A 19,835-nucleotide genomic window follows, 5' to 3' on the forward strand; every position below is an offset into this window, starting at 1 on the left:
AGAACTGTTTCGGCCTTCTGGGCCTCATCAGAGCAGTGCTAGGATGGAAGAGAACCGAGACGGTCACCCCAAACGACCCAACCTTTGTGGTATCGTCTAAGCCATGCCAGAGTGCTCAAACTATATATATATATATATATATAACTAACTGCAGACAGTACTTTATATATATATATATATATATATATATATAGAGAGAGAGAGAGAGAGAGAGAGAGAGAGAGAGAGAGAGGGAGAAAGTTTAAAAATTGCGAGGATGGACAACTTCTGACGTCAAAAATATAAAAAAAATTTAATAAAAAACGTTTCGATCCGAGACCTTCTTCAGTTATTTACAACTTTTGAAATAAAAAAAGAGAGCATTAAATAAGATCGAAGTGCTAATGATTACGTAATTACAGATAACGACTAATGAACTGGTGCTAATAAGAAGATAACAAAAAACCTAATTACAAAGAAAGCAACGGACAAAATACAAGAAACAAACCCTAAAATCTAAGAGATAAGAATACTAAATATGTTAAAATGATTGGCGTAACCAATTGCAAAGAAGCAATGCGGCAAGCAAAAAAAGGGGAGGCCCACTTTTAACTGCAACTGTAAACCGTAACAAAATCCCAAAACAAGGCCTTTGGAGCCCGAAAGGGCAAATTAGCAACAAAATCCCTGGAGGGGCCCTTAAATGATACTAATCATAATAAAATCCCTTGGCAGGGCCTCTGAGCCCAATCCACGCCTAAAGGGCCGAAAAAAACAAGAAAAGGGCCTTTGAACTATCAATTAGTAGCGCCTAATATAAAATGGAAAATTAATTATAGCAAATTCTATTTTTTTAATGAAATTCCTTTCTTTTATTCAAACCATGGGGTGCTAAAGAGAACAACTGAGCACTCCAATAAGCCTCCTTTGCGATCAAAAGCCTATCGATCTCTTCAGAGCCACTAGGGGCCTGTACCTGATCAATGCATTGGAACGAAAAATCGTCCAGGGTGTGTGGGGTTTTGTTAAAGTGTTCGGTACTTCACAAGTTGTTTTGTTTGTGAGCATAGCAGATTTGTGATTTCGAAATCTAACTTTAAAGTCGGTAGTAGTAGAGCCCACCTCTTGCAGGCGACATTTCTTGCAAGAAGCCAAGTAAATCACATTTTTAGAATCACAGGTAAATCACATTTTTAGAATCACAGTTATAGAATCTCTCGCTGGCAGTTTTAAAACTGCCAGCGAGAGACAAACCATTCCTCATAACAATGGCTGCTTTTAATGCGATAGGAAAAGATGCGACCTCTGTAAGAATTTCTTTGTTGAATCTAAATCATTTCTCAGCTTTCAGACGGGCAAAAATTACACCATTCACTCTAGACTTTCCTGTGATTCTAAAAATGTGATTTACTTGGCTTCTTGAAATTACCTGATGAGTGTGGTCATTTTCGACCATACGAAACAGAGCTGTCGTAATAAAACGATGAACTACCTCTGAAGTCTTGAACCAGTTTGTTATAATTATATATATAGTAAGAAACTTCGGTTCACTCAGAAACCGACATTTTTTTTCCCTCGATGTCGAATTTTCTAAGCCACCGTGTATTGAAACTACTGAAATGTAGCATGGATTTATTGTAATTTAACTCTCCATCCATTAGGCCTTAAGGGCTTTCGTTACAGGGTAGGGCAAGTGCAAGATAAAAATAAGACATTTTTTATTAGTTATATTTTTTACATATATTTTTTAAATAGTTCAAAGGAATGGCAGTATATTAGTTTCCTCTTCTAAAGTGGAACCAAACTGTTTGTTTGATAGATCTCAAAATTTTTTGTCATTGGAGTTATTATATTTTTTCATGTATCCGATCTATTTATCTGATATAAAGGGATGTGACTTGAACTGTTTATTGTATTTCTTACTTTCTTAACAGACGAGTATAAATACAAAATTTATGAAGATTCCACCTCTTTAATTGTGTGGCTTGTGCCATTTATTAGTTTAATTATGGTACATCATAGAGGGATTGAGGATCACTGACCAAATGTTGTGGAATTTTTTATTGACTGGTTTTTGTAAGATTTCTAAATGGCTGTATTCATCACTTCACTTGATGAGTGTTTCCAGAATTTCTGTGACATCCAGTGGCTGAGTGATTACAGAATTTCTGTGACAACTTTTAACTGCGAATGATCACAGAATTTCTGCAACATCCAGTGTTTAAGTGGTCACAGAATTTCTGGGACACCTTGTGACTGAGTGATTGCAGAATTTCTTTGATAACTTGTGACTGAGTGATTGCAGAATTTCTGCGACATCCAGTGGTTGAGTGGTTGCAGAATTTCTGCAACAACTTGTGACTGAGGGGTCACAGAATTTCTGCGACAACTTGTGACTGAGCGATCGCAGAATTTTTGCAGCATCCAGTAGTTGAGTGGTTGCAGAATTCCTGCGACAACTTGTGACTGAGTGATTGCAGAATTTCTGCGACATCCAGCGCTTGAGTGGTCGTAGAATTTCTGCGACAACTTACACAGGACGATATATCAAGAATCCGTATACGGAAACATGAAAGAAGTTTGTGAAAACGTTGCGGAAACACGACGGGTAACACGTGTTTCCGCTGCCGGTTTGGTGACGTTTACTGGTGTTTCCGTTGCTGCGGTAACAACGGAACCGAACCACTTTTTTACATGTTTCCGTCAGGTTTCAGTTGAAGGAAATAAATGTTTCCGCATATTTAACTTCATGTTTACATGTGCGAAAATACGAGGTAACGTTCCGGAAACAGGAATTTTTTATATTTCCGTCAGACCGAAACGTTCACGGAAATACAAGGTTACGTTTCGGAAACACGTTTTCCTCTTGTTTCCGTTGACGTAATAAGGCAGAATGTCGAATTATGACTGGGTGATCACAGAATTTTTGCGACATCCATGGTTGGGTGGTTGCAGAATTTCTGCGACAACATGGGACTGAGTGATCGCAGAATTTTTGCGACATCTAGTGACTGAGTAGTTGCAGAATCTCTGCAACATCTAGTGGCTGAGTGGTCGCAGAATTTCTGTGACATCTAGTGACTGAGTGGTCGCAGAATTTCTGTGACGTCAGGTGACTGGTTGCAGAATTTCTACGAATCCATTTACCGAATGGTTGCAGATTACCTCTGCATCTTTCCATGGTCGACTCTTAACACATAGTTTTTTACGGACAAGCTCAATCTTGCAGGGGAAAATAAATATTTTTAATCTTTGTAAGATTTTCTCCGCAAATTTTGATCAATTTAGGTATTTTTCCTAAACATGCAGAGGAAAACTATTGATTTATTAAAACATGGACTATTTTGGAAAACACAAAATAATTTGGAAAGCGTTTTATGCTTTTGTGTACGAAACAACAATGCATGCACAACAACTTACGAATTCAAAAAATAGCGAAATAGCTTCTATACCTGTAGAGGTAACAACTGCTGTAGTAATGGGAGCTTCTGTATCTTCCGACTCAGGAAACACATTTACTTTGATATCAATTTGACGGGAACAGGCTGGCACGCCAAGATCTCGTGCGACCACGACCAAAGCATACTTTTTAGCCCTCAGCTCTCCGGTCACTGAGAGGACGCCATTTTCTCCACCCACTGAAAAAGCTTTATCAAAGTTACTTGATGTTGATATGCTGTACCTTATCTCTCCATTGAGGCCGCTATCATTATCGGTAGCGGATACCTTTGTCAGAAGAGTTCCTGGAGAAGTATGCTGGGAGATTTGAAACCAGTTTGTTGGAGCTGTGTTAAAAATCGGGCAGTTGTCATTGACGTCGACAATATGGATGTAAGTGAACACAGAACTTGACTTCCGTGGAGTACCATTGTCTGAAACCATGATCTTCAGCTTGAACACGCGAGGAGAGTAACTTTCATAATCAAACACCGAGGATGTAAGAATTTCACCCGATATGCTATCGATTGTGAAAGCAAGGTTTACGCCATTGCTGCTGTCTATCGAGAACAGAAGCTGCGCATTTCGACCTGTGTCGGCATCATTCGCATGAACTTGGAGAATCTTTGTTCCCAGGGCACTGTTCTCCAGGACAGAGGCGTTATACAGCGACGCAGCAAAAACCGGAGTGTGTACGTTCGGTTTAGCCGTTGTGTTACATGCGGCACCGTCAAATCCAGGGTAGCATTCGCAGGTGTTCGGTAAAATGCAGTCACCTCTATTAGAGCACTGATTTACACTGGAACAATCGGCCTTGCTACACGCTGGACCATGCCACAGAGGATGGCAGGCGCATGTGTCGTATCTAATACAAATGCCATTACCTAGAGAAGATTGAAAGGTTTGCAATTCAACGAAAACTTTTAAAGTTGGCTATCTACAATCCATGTTTACACTATCTACCCTTTTCCATTTTTATTTATTTCTCGTTTGCTCTTATCTCGAGTTTTCGTCTGCTCCAGGAAAACATTCTGGGGGAACTAAACCTCAGTGCGGTACAATTTGATAAGATAGACATAATTTGATGCTACTATGGTTTAAGAGAATTACAATTCATAGATCGACCCAACTTTTCGACATTCCTCTCTAATGCCTTCATCAGGAGGGGTCTGACAAAGTGTAAATAGGTTAGATTAATACAAAAAAGCTAGCAAACAATGACTCGTCTACTTTTCCCAAATCTGAACGTTATTTTATTGAGGGATTGCAGTTAGCTCGCCTAAAAGTAAACGACGTTTCATCTTACCTGAACAATAATTGACACCTTCACACGACACATTTGAGCAATCTTCCCCACTATACCCCGTGTTACATTTGCAGAAGTTCGCTTCAAGGCATACACCATGACCAGAACAATTGTTCAGTAGCGGGCACGAGGCAACGTTGCAATTTGAACCACTAAAACCAGCATAGCACCTGACATAACAGAAAAAAATATTATAAAAAGATATTAATTAAAAGGAGACAATTCAAGGTTGGTGGAAATGGGTGGAGAGGAAAGAACGTATGGTGAAGGTTAGTAGGGTAGAAGAGGTTAGGCAACAGGAATTCACTTTGAAAAAAAAAAAAACTCTCTAACAAACGTTTACCTGCAAGTGAGATTCACATCATTTTCCTCTTGCATACAGACTCCGTTTCCATTACAATTATCAAGATTGGCACAGCTTACTAAGTCACTGCAGTTTGCACCTTGGAATCCAGGGTAACAACGACACGTGTTACTTGACACACACTCGCCTTGACCAGAACATTGGTTTACGCCTGCGCAGTCAGGAAGAGCACAGCTGACTCCTGTCCAGCCAGCATTGCAGTCGCACTTATAGAGAGCAACACAGCGTCCATGATCTAACAGCAACGCAATAGCAAACAAAATGAGTGAAGGATGCAAAAATAAATAGCTAAATCAATAACTCAATAAACAAAATTAAGTGAAAAACTGAGGAAGACGTGGAAGAAGTTAAGATCGTAAAACGAAAAACCAAAATGGACCAAGTTCAGATTAACAGACATCATTGCAATGTTTATTTCTCGTACTAGAGCAGTGTTCGAGGGATCCACAAGAGAACTGGGTACAGTCATCCCCAGTCCAGTCTCTGTTACATTTGCATACGTCATAGTCAATGCAGATTCCTCTTCCAGAGCAATGAGACACTTTGGAACAAGTTGGAATTACACTGCAGTCCTGACCTAAAGAGAAAAAACGTATTGTGAGAATCTAAGTCATGATTTTGTCTAAAAATAGAACGAAAAAGCTTGAAAATAGCTAAGCTAGTTCTTAAAGAAGTTAACATGTATAAATTAATCAAGTAGATGTCAGTTGTTGTCTGTGAATATGTTAAACTCTTGTTTTCTGTTGAGATGGAAAGTTTTTGTAAGCAAGCAGACACGTGTCCTTGTTATCACGCGCATCTAAGGATTGAAGACTATATATGATTAAAGTTTAAAACTAACTTACCAATGTATCCGTCGTGACAGCGACACTGATCCGTCCTCTGACATATTCCGTTGTTTGCACTTGTGCAATTATTGACGCTGTAACATGTGGCTGTAAGGTGAAATCATGTTGAAATAATTTTTCAAAGTATGGAAATAATGACTTACATGATTAACGTAAACACTGCGTTTGAAGAAGATGAATTCGCAGTTTTAGCCAAAGCACTCTCAAACCTTAATTTGTGCTCTTGTTTGTAAAATGAAACGTTTTCGTTTAAAAACGAATTTTTCCATGGAGTTGGTAACTGAGCCCCTGACACTTACCCTTCTGGTCACAAGTTACTCCTTCCCAGCCATCATCACATTCACAAAATCCTTTCACGCATCTTCCGTGTTCCATGTTACAGTCCGAGCAGTTGCCTGAAAAAAAGGTGAACGACTTTTAGTAAACTAAGACATAATAAATTCAAAACGCAGCTTTAAAACGGTTTTACAGCCCTCTGATGGCTAAACGTACCCAACTGACAGCTTTCTCCAGACCACCCGATCATACATTGACAAGTTGAGTTAACGCATCTTCCCTTACCAGAACACTGATCAGGACAGCCTTGGAGATAAAAAGAAAATCAAATAAAGGAAGTAAAAATTTAACCTCCAAGAATTGTTGTCGCCTTTTCGGTAATCGTCCATTTAAAGAAGCGTTGCATTGTTCAGAGAAGAGAAAAGTTTGGTAATTCAAAACAATGTGGTGTTTTTGAACAACTGTACTTCTGATAAGCTTGAAATTTGGCTCTCAGGCGCCACAGACATATAACCTAATTCCGTTCAAAATTATCCAATTATCAGAGGTTGAAAACTTCTGTCCAAAATATCTTTCAAACAACGAAAAAAAACCTTCGTTTATGGTCTCACAATGTCATAGAGATGCAACTCTGAGCCTGTTCTAATTAAACTCTCCCTTCATTAGAACTAACCCTGCTGCAGAATCTCTTGTTCTGTTAGTGACGAGTCATTCGTGACGGCTAGGTCATAAATACAGTTTTGCAAAATTGTATCGGAAAGACCCAGCGACAAGCAGGCTTTGGTAGCTTCCTAGAGTGCAATAGGTGGGTAAGAATTCGAATTAGTAATTTTACTTCAGCGATATAATTAATTCCTCGTTAAAGTGCAAACTGAAAGAAACAGAGAACTTGTTCGATAAATTCGCTCTTTGTGCGTGCTCAAAACTTCAAACTCAATGATAAAATTTACATTACCGCTGAAAGTGTCCCTTATTTAGGTAAAAGAGAAGAATTATAAGGATAAGTGTAAATTTATGTTTATGGTTCGAACCGAGATTTTTCGGTTGGAGATATTTGGGACACCATTGTTAATAAATTCGTATGGGCTATCAGATCGTTGAAAAGTTATACGCTGTATGAACAATAATGGAAACCATTTACGTAGGATTTTTTCGAAGACATCAACGTAAACCTTTACGATAAGCGTTTGAAATTATTTCAAACTCAACCCAAGAATAAAGACAGTAAAAGCCTCATACTTCAACAATGACGTTATCAATGCCATCTAAAGAATACATGGGAACGTGGTTAGGGTCGTGGTAAGAATAATCCATGACGTCAGCACTGTGAAAATTTGATGAGTTCCATGACCACGTTGCTTGAAGACCGGAGTCTTTGTGGACGGTGGTTATACGCCCTAGGTTGTTAAAAAGCTTGCTTTTAGAAGAAAAATCAAACTCTATAGTAACAGTAATCAAAGTTTAATGTCTTTACGTGGGGCATGGTTACCCATATTGCCCGAGCCAGAGGCTCATGTATGAAACGCAAGACAACAACCCACCCATCCCACCCCAAGGGAGGACATCCATCACACAGTAATCTCGTGCGAGGGAAATTAACGTCTCCTACCCCTAACCCTGCTGGAGACGGGACCTCCATTTATTCGTCCCTATCCGAGAAGATTAGAATATCTAAACCATTTCTTGGTGTTATAGAAAGGCAGCATATTCTTCTCAATTATTTTAAGACCTTGAGTGTTGGTCCGGCCGGGGCTCGAACCCATCAGTCCAACGCGCTCTCCATTGAGCTAACCGGGAGGCGGTTCCCAAAACTCTGTGGTAGAAAAATTGCACTTTTGAGTTACAAAGTATGTAAAAAAATTGTTTTTAGGACCTACTTAGTAAACTTACAAGAGTCAGCAAACTGAATAGGATCATTATACTGCTCTCCATTCGGGCCCCTCAAGTCATTGAGGGGCTCATTATCCATCACTCCACAGAGGCCCTCTGTTCGGCCTGTAAAGGCTACAGTCGGTGTGAACAGAACATTTAGGTACTGTCGACCCATTACTTGACTGTGACGTACGTCAGCTGTAACTGTCAGACCTTAGAAATAAGTGGAAAAAAATCAAAATTAAGAACGGCTGTGGTCGTCAATAACTTTTCCTAAAAATCATATGGCTAGGAAACCATCCAAGTATATTCGCGAGATTTAAGACGCACTTCAAAAGCAATACAACAAACAGAGTTATTCTCGTTGGTTTTTTACAGGCGGAGGGGTTGAGTTTTGGGAACGTTGTAGTCCATTGCAGCATGAACAGCACATGGACGGAAAGGAATTCGACGAAAATAGGGCCAGGGAATTGTATACCTTGATTCAATTTTCAGAAGATATTGAACGAATTATCCGGCTCATACAAAAGCCGGTGACTGAACCAGCTTGGAATTATAAATCTAACAACGCAATGCATTTTATGCTTGGGCCCTTTCAAATTTCAAACAGTGGCTACAATAACTGAATTGCAACGTTTATCCATCACCACTAATTTGATCCATATCGCGTCTATGATTCGTGACAAGATTAACGAAATTTATCGAATAGGCGCCTTTTAACCGTGTTTTTTTTATTAAGTATTTGTTATGCAGAGTCCTTCCATCGTGAAGATCGATGAGTACAAGTGAAAGCAATATTTGATCCCAACACAGAGCTCCCGTTGCCTTTAATTGGCGAAGGAGGCCATGAAACGAGTCTTAACGGTGAAAAAGAAATTTTGTAAATCTTCAGAATTATGATAGTAAAGCTCTGAAATGAGCGATACTTTTGCAACCACATTGAGTTATGTTAAAGACCACGCTCAACCAGTGTGCTTTGCGCTCCACTGTTATTGTTATTAACTAAGTAAGGCCACCACTCCCGCAATGCATCCCAGTTGAGCGTGGTCTTTTAATGTTAAGTTTGTGGCGCAGCGGATACCAGCTGGTTAAAATGGTGAGTATCTTCATTGGTGCACAAAAATTGCTGAAATGTGCTTCTGTAAGCCGATTTAGACCTGCCTTTCAAGAATTCTTTCCGTTTTAATTCAATGAATTTCGATGCGAAAATGAAGGTTGAAAACAAGAGTCCTCCTAGGACACACTATAGTTTGCATAAGATTTAATTTAAAAGATTCATATTACTCCCGCGATTTAACTGAACACACCTTGCAAAGTGTAGAAAAATAATTTGGTGTGCCTGAGTATTTTTGTTCGCAGCGCAGTTGATAAAGTCTGTCAAAATTACACTTTGAATCTCTGTCCATTTAAAGCGGATTTGCAAAAAATAAATTTTGGCCTTTGGCGACGGAGAAGAATTGGAAAACAATCAAACTACTGTAGTAATCGGTGACTCAAACTCTTTTCGTAGGGAAACGTTGAGGAAAAATTTGTTTCGGTCGGAAGCTTAACAAAACCGCTCTCGGCAGGAGTACCATCTAAATGATCAAATTCGTCCTCCATCGATGAACTTGAACAAGGATAGCCACATTTTCATTTTGCTCTTCGGAGAGGAACTTTGTGATCTCTCCGCCGTTAAATGAAGACGGTTTTGAGTAAGCGTTCAAAACTGAAGTAAGCTAAATAATTGTAGGATTATAAAGAAAAAGACAAGTTTCTTTGCAAATTCGCTATTTTGGTACGCCACTTTGTCCGTCGCGCTTGTGTAGTAACAAGAAAAACTTCATTTCTTATGCTCCTACCTGACTCATATTGTAAGGATATAAGTACAACTGCAGTTTCATTGGATTCCGACTTAAGCTTCCTTTGAATATCCATCACGACAGTCCCATCGCTAATCTTCATTTTCTGTCCAGCTTGAGCTGATATGTTAACTAATATCCCATCCAGTCTGAGGTAAGAAGTACCACCAAATGTTAACAGGAAGACAAAAAGTTAACAGGGGAAGTAGTCAGAACTGATTTGAACTAAATTTTTCAAGTTAGTCGCTCCTAGTCTCTGTCAACCTTCGCCTCGCCACGCCAGTTTTGTGGTTTTAATTTTCCTGTTTAGCCGTTTTTCTTTCTTTCTCTGTCATTTCGGTCCGATGCCGAAGGAAATTCTTAAAGTCACTCAAACTGTTTTTAAGTATCGTAACATCATCTATTTAAGTTTGTAATCCTAGCAGGCTAGGTAGACGAACTAAGTAGGTGAAAATTCAAGAATTATGCTGTGAGCTGTTTCTTTAGAATTTGAAATGTGTTATTCTTTATACTTACTTTTCTGATCATTTGCCCCCAGCAATATCTGATCAGTTTTAAATCAATCGAATTCGCGTGAATTTAGACAATATGTACTATGAGAGCAAGTTTATTCAAAACCTCTTTGAACTAAAATTGAAAGCTATGGTTACCTTAAATGGGGTAAGTTTCTAAAGAAATTGTGGTGCTGCGTTGGTTGAAATTGTAAATTGGCGACTGTAAAGAGTTAAAAAGCTGACGTTTAGAGCGTTAGCCCTTCGTCAGAGCGAGTGGCTACCTTAGTTTTGGAAATTCTCTTGAGTCACTGGTTATGACGGTCATGATTGACAACACGCTAAGCCCCGCTTTTATGGCCACTCCCCCAGTCAGTGACGCTCTCTGGTAAGCAAAGTAGCGGAATTGAATTCCGAAGTCATTAAGGGGAGTTTTACATCCCCAGAATTCACCAATACCGAAGTAGTCAAACTCGATACCTGTCGAAAAGAATACAAAATTTTTCAAGTTAAAGAAGGATGATCCCTTCTTTAGATTGTGATCGCAAACGTCAAGGGACTTATCCTTATATTGGACAAATAGATATGATAGTCATTCATATTCGAGAAAAAGTGTAAAAAAAAGATGAACTAGGATATTATCTGTGATTACTATCTGTAGTAACCAGACGATTACTCGGGCTCCAGCTTCTTGTTAGGGAATCATGAACTCTCCTCTCAGGAATAAAAAAAGAGGTAAATTGAAGTAAAGTGTATCAACCCTCTTTCACTCAGAAACTCTGGAGAGCTTTTGCTGGGTCAGGGTGGACTAGAAGGGAGAGTAACACGGCTTACCATCTAATGTCTCAATATGAGGATCACCCCAATTCCTCAAAGGTCGCCTCGTTTCGCAGCAAGGTCCAGTCCATCTGGCCCAACATACACACCGTGATCCGCAGTCTGGCGTAGAAATTGCCACTCCATTACCAGAACACCCAGCTGAAATAGGTAATAGTAAATATAAGTAGTCCACAAATTTACCACATGTACACTGTGATAATTTTTTTTCCTTCAGTTCGCTCAGTTGATTAACCAACAGAACATTAAGTCATTACTTGCTGCGATAGGAATCCATTGAAGAAACTCAGAAGCTAATAGCAACTGTATAACACCACTTTTTCTCCATACAATGTCACAACTGTATGTTATCATATGACCGGTACCGCCCCACACACACAACCCATAGAAAACCATTGTGAAACCTAAAGTGTGTAGGGCCGGACGAGTTGACGTGAACCGGTCCAGAAAAAGCCGATCGTCCTGGTGCTCATATGACTCTCATATGGCTTTGTTGCAAAGATTAATAAATTGCGAGTTTCTTGTTTTGACGATAAAAACGACAAAAGCTTTTATTGTAGAATCTGTTTAGTGGTAGTCTCGCGTGCGCCCGTCGATTGCGTCCTCATTAGGTTGAACCAACACTGCGCTCGTTCCGTACGTCGTGACCTCGAGCGAAATATTTTTTCGTCTGGCTCTTCCATTCAGTCAATAAGTACGTATTATTAGCTAGTTCACCTGAACAAGGTTGAACATCTGCTTGAGTGCATCCGGGTCCTATCCTTCCCATAACACAGCTCGGGTGTTCACCGCACGGTGGATGAACTGGGCATTTGTAACGGTTATTCACAATGACCGGATTCTTTCCATTTGGACACTCTCTTAATATGAGGTGGAGTACAATTTATGTTAGTATTATAGCAAAAATCTAAGTATAAGTAAACTAAGCGGGATTCCTTTGATTTTGCTTTATCCCGCTCTGAGATTGGTCAAAAGAACTCCCATCTCTAAAACCATCCGATGAAAAATCTGAATCTATCGTGACTTCTTCACCCTCCACTGATTTCCCGGGATTCAAACTGTTCGCAAGTTTCTTTGGTTTCGAATTGGAATGATTACGCCTTGCTTCGTTCTTGGTTTCACCATACTAAGCTGAGATCCGCTTAACAGTTAGACCACATCGCTGAATGCAATGTGATGCAAAGGGATCTAACAAGAAAATAAGCTAACTAACCTTGTAAAGACAGAAAATGTTAAATTGCAGCTGAATATTTTTTGCTACACTTACGGCGGGCAATCACAGTTCCCTCCACGATCAATAATTCCTGCCCCGCCATTAGCGCATTCACACGGTGGAGGTGTGGTTGGGGGTGGAGTTGTAGTCGGAACAGTCGTAATTCCGGTGTATGGAGTACCACTTCCGGTGGTAGCTACTGTTGTCAACTCATTTGTTCTTCTTGTCGTTGGTCTTGTTCTTGTTGTTCTTTGTATTGCTGTCTGTGGTGGAATTGTTGGGCATCCACAGGTAGGCTGCAAAACAGAATTAAATTAAAATAAATGCTTTGTTTGATTGGCTGACTGGATTACTGACTCACCTCCCCACACATACACTCAATATCTGATTGACTGATTGATCAAACATGAACAGTTCGAATGAGTTTAAAGAGGCTCCATAGGGTTTTTGAACGCGCTAGCTTTAAAAATGTCCACATGCAAAACGAACATGGCGGCTCGATGACATCGCGCGATGGTTATTTCAAAAAGGTGTATCAGAACATTATAAAACAATACAGTTTTTATCTGATAGACTTTAGAGTTTTAGGAAACTATACCATCATATCCATTTGCCCTCTACGCCTGAAAAAGAGGTCAACAAAAAAGTAAACACCAGGGGAAAGATTACGAAGTGGCGACAGATTCAAAAGTTCGACCTGGGCGAAATGCTATTTCCTGACGAAGTGTTTCGAGATACTGAAAAAAATGGAACTTTCGAGTGAGATTTATCGCGTTTCCTTCGTTAAATTCTTTTGAAGATTGGCACAGTCCTGACCACAAACATTTCATATCAAACAGCCAATTTTTTGTTAAAATCTGTCTGAGCTTGTTGAATAAATATATTTAGGAAAATGACAAATTAGAGAATATTGGCGAAACCGGCTGAAAGACCCTAAGTTTTTACCTTTTCAAAAGGTCAGGCAATGTCATTTCCATAACGTGGCAAAGAATAAAGATATTTCACCATGGGAATGTAATGATATTAAGGTATCTAGCCAAAAATTGTGCCTCTCATTAGAGATAATGTTGCCATGGTAACGACCTAAGTCTAAAAATTGACACCCAAAACAGAAGCCTTATTTTATGGCTAGCTGATAAATAAACTAGGTTTCCTTTCGTAACTCAACCTCTGAAGCGAGGTTTCTTCGTAATACTCTAGGAAGCCACCTTAAATCTCAAATATAAAGGGAGCTCTACTAAACTACCGCCACAATGACTTTAACCTCTTCCTCGTAATAGGTGGGAAAAAAGCCGAAATCTTCTATGTTATCACTTCTGGCAGTTATCTATTTGTTTAAGTAATCATATGATTTCGAGTGCCATTAGGTATGCCCGAGTGCTGATTTATGAGTGAAAGATGTGATTACTCGTTAATGATATACAAGAAAAAAATTTGACTTTGTTTTCCACATGGTCATGTTTATTTCGCGTCATGGCTCACTGCCTCAGCCGCTGGATAGCGTGTTGTTGCACTAGTCGGGATTTACCCGCAAGAACTTGATTTTCTGTCACGAACAATAACGCGTTTGCACTTTTTCTAAGCTAGGTATTGCTTAATAGCATTAACGACTACACTAAGGCTGTCACGCTCGTAACCTTCCGCCTTTAATTTCTAACGAACTATTGCGTAAACTCCTCGGGAATTTTGTACAGGGCCCTTCGGTTAGTACGTTTCGATACTATTCTCATAGCCGTTTTTGGAAGCTCAAGACTTCCAGTATTTTAGCCAGTTGTTTGTGCTTTGTTGTATTTTTCGTGTTTTTAGTAGTCTCCTTCAAATTGAATTGAGCCATTGAGCCATTGTTTCTTTATCAAAATATGTCTGTTAATTTGTTTTGACGTGTATTCGCACTTTTCCTATCAATCAATTCAATTTTAGCTTTCTGCACTCAATTTCAACTTTATGCATTGCAGCCTACGAGCCCAAAGCCAAAATTGACTAACCAGTAACTCTCAATGCGCCTCCTGATTCTCGCCATTACATATAATGGCAAATTATCTACTTTCCACAAACACTTATAATTTTTAACGCTATAACCAACTTTATAGGCTAGCCGACTGGCATAATTTATAAAATAAGACCTACCTTTGAAGTGAAACACGTTAGACATGCCCTGAAAACACATCAATTTTATAAACACGTTTAATTAACATCAGTGAACTTAAAAAACTGAGCACTTTCTAGAGATGGCGACTTAAACGCAACCATATAATCTAGGAAGAATTCGGTGACTAATTTGAGTAATAAAATACACTCACTTTACAATAGGTAACGAAATGCAACATGCAAATAGTTGAACATGAAACTTCATTCTATCTTCAGTTGTTTTTTAACAGGAAGTCGTCAATGGACTCTCGCCATCCCGCAATAGAATGCTTGACCTCCCGGCTTTCCTTAAATAGCTACCTAAAACTGAGAAGCGAGGCCGAGCCTTGCCCCCCTCCCCTCCTCCCTCCACCTTCCCGTGATTGTCTGGTACACCTACGGAAAAGGGTAATTAACTTGTTTGATTTATGGGTAGCATGTTATGATAAACGTGTCTTTTTATCCTTAAAGTCAAGATTTATGTTATATAACGAACCGCTTTACTATTCCTGAAGCTGACAAAGTTCGGCGAAACTCTAACAAATTGTGCTTCTTAATCGTCAATCGTCCAACAATTTCCAAGTAGCCGAAGCTGAGGGAGAGTTCGTGAGGTCTTTGTTTTTCGTTCTTGCACTTCTCGCTGCAGGGTTTAACGAGAGCATTGAGGCTTACGGGAAGCTCGACGCTAAGACGAAGAATTGCGAAATCTCGTCCTCTTGAATTTCGACCGTAACCAGCTGTAGAAGTAAAAAGTTGAATTGTAAAAATGAGCAAAATAGAATTCATATTTTATCAATACTAGGTGGTACATAAATACTTGACGTCCATGAAACGACTGAAGATATTCTAAACCTCACTTTCATATCCTAAGTGGATAGGGATTTCAGAAATGCGCATAAAGTTCCCTTGTTATGCCTTTTATGTCAAAATTAAAGATCACATGTTACTTACGATACTTCGGAAATAATTTTATCCATCGATTGGTAAATCTATTCACCAGATTCCTTAAAAATCTCGGCAGAGAAGGGATTCTCAATGTCACTTTGGGGATGAAAATGGTCTCTGCAAATACTTCGGCTTCAGCTTTGATGGGGCCACTTTCGAGGCGACGTTTGAAGTTAAACTATGAAACAAAATTAAGACAACAATCGCCACCAGACTCACCGACTGACTCCCAACCAGACTAGCCCACTAACGCATGTCATCACGGAATCACAGATGATAACCCACTGATTGGAGGAAAGACAGACTGTCTGACTTCATGAGGGAGTTACCAAGTGACTCACTGGCTGATCTCTGTCACAAACTTAAATGAATTACTGTCGGAAGCACCACCTCACTGACTCACTGACGGACTGACTGACTTACTGACTGATTGAATAGCCGACTGAGTTACCCACGGACCTATTTGCTGACTAGATCGTAATCACATTAAATTGCTACCAAACGCATTGACTCGATATCAAGCGATAGACGGGTGGACTAATGAATAAGTTATTAAATCACTGAATCACTCCCTCAGTAGCTCACTGCCGGACTTACTGTCCGTAGACGAAGTAACTTTTTGACTGACTATCTAGCAGGTTTATTGACTGTTTGACTGACTGACTGACTGACTGGCTGACAGACTAACAGGCTCTTTAATTGACAGATTGACTGACTCACAGAGTCATTATATCACTGACTCATTAACTCAAGAAATCACTGATCCACCAACTTTCTCTCTGTTTTATCGTTTCAGAGATTAATCAAAACCATTACAAAACTCTTAAATGTGATTTGTTATCACATGTATCACAGTAACTGTATCACATCCACTGTCTTGCTTGTAATTGAAGAGTGTGATAGGACAGTACATGATGCGCGTCATGCCTGTTCGATTGGACAGGAAGTCCGTCATGCACACGTTATTGCAGAGTATTTCGCCAAGTGAACTTAGTTTTTTTTTTGTTTGTTTTTATTTTTTTCATGAAGACTTCTAACCGACGGCTACTTTATGTATCGATATTTTTATTGTTTTCATTAATTGGAGATTGTGTCGAAAAGGACGGGAAAAAAACCAAAACTATATTAAAGCTGATAAAGAAACTGAAAGCTGATAAAAAAACGAAAACTCGTTAAGGGAAACTGTCAGTGACATGATATAAAAGTAGTTTTCACTAAGTTTGCTAAGTAAACAGCGTGAACACGCCAAAGTATGCGGGAACGACTGAAAACCTTTAATGTTTCACCAGCGCTTTAGTCGCTCAGTGGGCAACACCGTCGACAGATCTGTCATACAAACTCAGTAGAATGTTACAAGAGTCTCAAATTTGTGAGATTCCTTACAGTCACACCAATTACCAAACAATTAAATTTTTCCATAGTTAGTGCAGCAGTTCTCATAAGTAAATATATTTTATTCGAAAGCGAATGCGAAGACGGAAATATCCTAAACAAAGTATCGCATAGTGTTTGATTTTTATTGACCAAGAGGCCTTCTTGAACTTGGTGAACTTGGTCGATGCTTTTATATTTGCCCTTGATCATCGAACGAATTTTACTCTTGTCAAGTTGTGAAGTACTATTTACAGCTGTGAGAATCATTTTTCCCGAAAATGAATTTGTTCTTGGCGGTAAACGTGATGTATGTATGCCAGGCGTCACTAACTTTATTCGTCAATTTGACCGTGAATATCAATGGCTGAAGGAGCAAGTAAGCGCGCGCATTGCCGGATGTAAATTGAAGACTACTGGTTGAATTTGATAGTTTTCTGTTACCTCCCATGTAAGCCTTGAAAACCGACCGGGATCATGTTTACGGTAGGTACTCTCGACTATCGACCAAGTCTCGAACGAATCTCGGTCAACTATCGACCGACTATCGACCGAGTGTGGACCGGTTATCAACCGAGTGTCGAACGACATATCGGTCGAGTATCGACCGACTCTCGACCGATATATCGACCGAAATGTCGGTCGAGAGTACCTACCGTAAACATGATCCAGTGACCGTTCGGTCCTTACGGGAAAATCTCAAACCCCATTTCAATCTCGCTGAGGTAGATGGTAAGTAAACCTAATATGAGTCCGCTCAGTCTTTTTATCATTATTTTGAAATCGCTGTTTACATGGTTCAGTCGAGTTTGATACTCACACGAGGTTGAATGCGTTGACAGCCTCCACGCCTTGAACAGGATCCTCCCATTCCCAACTGAACTGAAGTTTCCAGTGATAAAAGGAGATGTACCTTTCCCTAAATGATAGCATCAATCTGAATAAGCTATAAGTATATTTGTACCACTGATCAAGTTAAGGACAACTTTCGTTAACTTGTCTTACAAAGGAATTTGTTTTAGACGACAGCACATCAGTCCGGCTAAATGAAAAGGTTTAACGAAAAATAGTTAAAGGCAAAGTAATGCAGAGTATTGAGTAGAATTGATGGTTAGTTTTCCACTCATTAGCTTTGGGTTGGATTTGAGCAACTCACCGCGATTTTGATTGAGGCTTCGATGTCTGCTTGGAGAAAGAAAGCACAGGGGATACAAACGACCCCTACCGGAATGCAAAAATTTGGTCCGAATTGAACAGGACGAAGAATAGGAAACCTTATCATGCCACTAAAAAGAAAGGTGAAACGTGGAGAAAAGATGTTAAACATTCAGTAACTTCAAATTATCCAACCCACCAAGTAACAGATTTAAAATGAGTGACATTAAAACCGGGGCACGGAGAAGGGTCAACAGTGACTTGTTTCACTGACTGTTAATATGTTCGTTTGTCGAAATAAGAGTGTATAGTTTGATCAATTTTTTGATTAAGTGAAAGCAAGGCCATTACCTTTTTCATCCCAGAATTATATAACTCAACCCATCCAAACGATTGTTCGTATTATGGTTCATTGAGCCTCATAAAATCACCTGATAGCCCTTCGCTCCCCTTAATTACATTTTGGAAGAACAGTTACCTCCATTCGCCTCCAATCTCCAAATCAACATTGTAGATCACTTCTCCAACCATTTCTAGACCGAACAAACCGTCTTTGATGATTACCTGACCTTCTTCATTTCGGTCGGTGAGCACACCCATAGTGACGATAAAGTCTGCATACAGTCTGAACTTCTGTTTGACACTTATGTACAGGTCTTTGCCAAGCTGTATGCGGAAATGAACTTCAAATTTTCGAAGCAAGTATATAAGTGAAAATAATTTACGAAATAAGAGGCTTAAATTGCACCTAAACCCAAAACCTTTTTTCCGCTTAACGAAATAAGCGTACTTTTTGGAGTATTTCTGTGCAAAAATTTTTTTATTTGCTCAAATCTTCAATTTTCTTTGCCCAGTCAAAATAAGGAAAATCGGCCGCCATCTTGGCTCACGACCGAGTTTAAAGAGAAAAGGTTCTAGCCGGTAATGTGACGTCAAATCGAGAACACGAAAGTTTACATTTCGCACATTTTCACTTGTTTGGGAAGGTTGTAAAGGCTGATAGTTTCGAAAGAAACTGTTTGGGGCTGCGTCGGTGGGAGTAACGAAATAATTTGGATATATCAACAAAGTTGAAATGGTAAATTAGCCACCGTAATGATTACAAAAGCTGACGTTTCGAGCGTTAGCCCTTCGTCGGAGTGAATAGAGGAATTGTGGGTTGTGTGTGCTTTTAAAGGCAGAAAATGGAGCTACGTTATTGGTGGGAGCTTGGCAACGACAAAAACATGAATAAATTAGTGGAATGAAAAGCGTTCGTTGATCCCTGTGGGATTTAGACTGCCGGTTTGAAAGATGAGCTTTTGTTCAAGATTTTTACGGCTTTCCGTGCCACCTAAGTGCAAGGAAAGACCGCAGATTGCCATGTGTTGCTTAGAATGATTAGGTAAATTAAAATGTCTAGCGACTGGTTTCGATGTGTCCTTGTCATTCCTTTCCACGTCTCGAAGGTGTTCTCGGAATCGGTCATCTAGTCTTCTGCCTGTTTCGCCGATGTATATCTTTTTGCAATAAGTGACAATGGCCCGACCCGGGTTGTTAGGTTTGTGAATTTTAAGTAAAAAGTAAATACTAGAAGTTCTAGGAGTGGTTATGATGAGATTTTTTGCTGTGGCCGGCAATTCTTGTTTTGTTATGAGTTGGTTGATCGTATTCTTGACGGAGTTTTGATTGCTGGCAATCAAAACTAATTTCTGACAATTCTTTATCCTTTTTAGACGTCAAAGTTTCAATTGAAGGTAACGGTTTATGCACTAATGTGTATTACAAACCTA

At 39.5% G+C, this 19,835-nt stretch overlaps 1 protein-coding gene across 1 annotated transcript in view; it reads right to left on the minus strand.

Moving 5' to 3' along the window:
* Positions 1 to 19,835, minus strand: part of LOC111329888 (uncharacterized) — a 37,694-nt gene that overhangs the window by 14,170 nt on the left and 3,689 nt on the right. The window contains exons 5-25 of the mRNA XM_088728229.1: positions 18,542 to 18,729; positions 18,065 to 18,194; positions 17,729 to 17,827; positions 15,544 to 15,715; positions 15,089 to 15,329; positions 14,593 to 14,620; positions 12,520 to 12,761; positions 11,970 to 12,112; positions 11,250 to 11,393; positions 10,700 to 10,895; positions 9,925 to 10,073; positions 8,102 to 8,296; positions 7,451 to 7,608; positions 6,885 to 7,002; positions 6,428 to 6,517; positions 6,235 to 6,330; positions 5,933 to 6,022; positions 5,512 to 5,664; positions 5,067 to 5,322; positions 4,724 to 4,893; positions 3,432 to 4,301 (exon numbers count right to left, since the gene is read on the minus strand). Coding sequence (XP_088584355.1) covers positions 3,432 to 4,301; positions 4,724 to 4,893; positions 5,067 to 5,322; positions 5,512 to 5,664; positions 5,933 to 6,022; positions 6,235 to 6,330; positions 6,428 to 6,517; positions 6,885 to 7,002; positions 7,451 to 7,608; positions 8,102 to 8,296; positions 9,925 to 10,073; positions 10,700 to 10,895; positions 11,250 to 11,393; positions 11,970 to 12,112; positions 12,520 to 12,761; positions 14,593 to 14,620; positions 15,089 to 15,329; positions 15,544 to 15,715; positions 17,729 to 17,827; positions 18,065 to 18,194; positions 18,542 to 18,729 — 3,928 coding nt within the window. The remainder of the gene's footprint in view (positions 1 to 3,431; positions 4,302 to 4,723; positions 4,894 to 5,066; positions 5,323 to 5,511; positions 5,665 to 5,932; positions 6,023 to 6,234; positions 6,331 to 6,427; positions 6,518 to 6,884; positions 7,003 to 7,450; positions 7,609 to 8,101; positions 8,297 to 9,924; positions 10,074 to 10,699; positions 10,896 to 11,249; positions 11,394 to 11,969; positions 12,113 to 12,519; positions 12,762 to 14,592; positions 14,621 to 15,088; positions 15,330 to 15,543; positions 15,716 to 17,728; positions 17,828 to 18,064; positions 18,195 to 18,541; positions 18,730 to 19,835) is intronic.

Source organism: Stylophora pistillata, chromosome 7, assembly GCF_964205215.1.
Source record: "Stylophora pistillata chromosome 7, jaStyPist1.2, whole genome shotgun sequence".
NCBI classification, from domain to species: Eukaryota; Metazoa; Cnidaria; class Anthozoa; order Scleractinia; family Pocilloporidae; genus Stylophora; species Stylophora pistillata.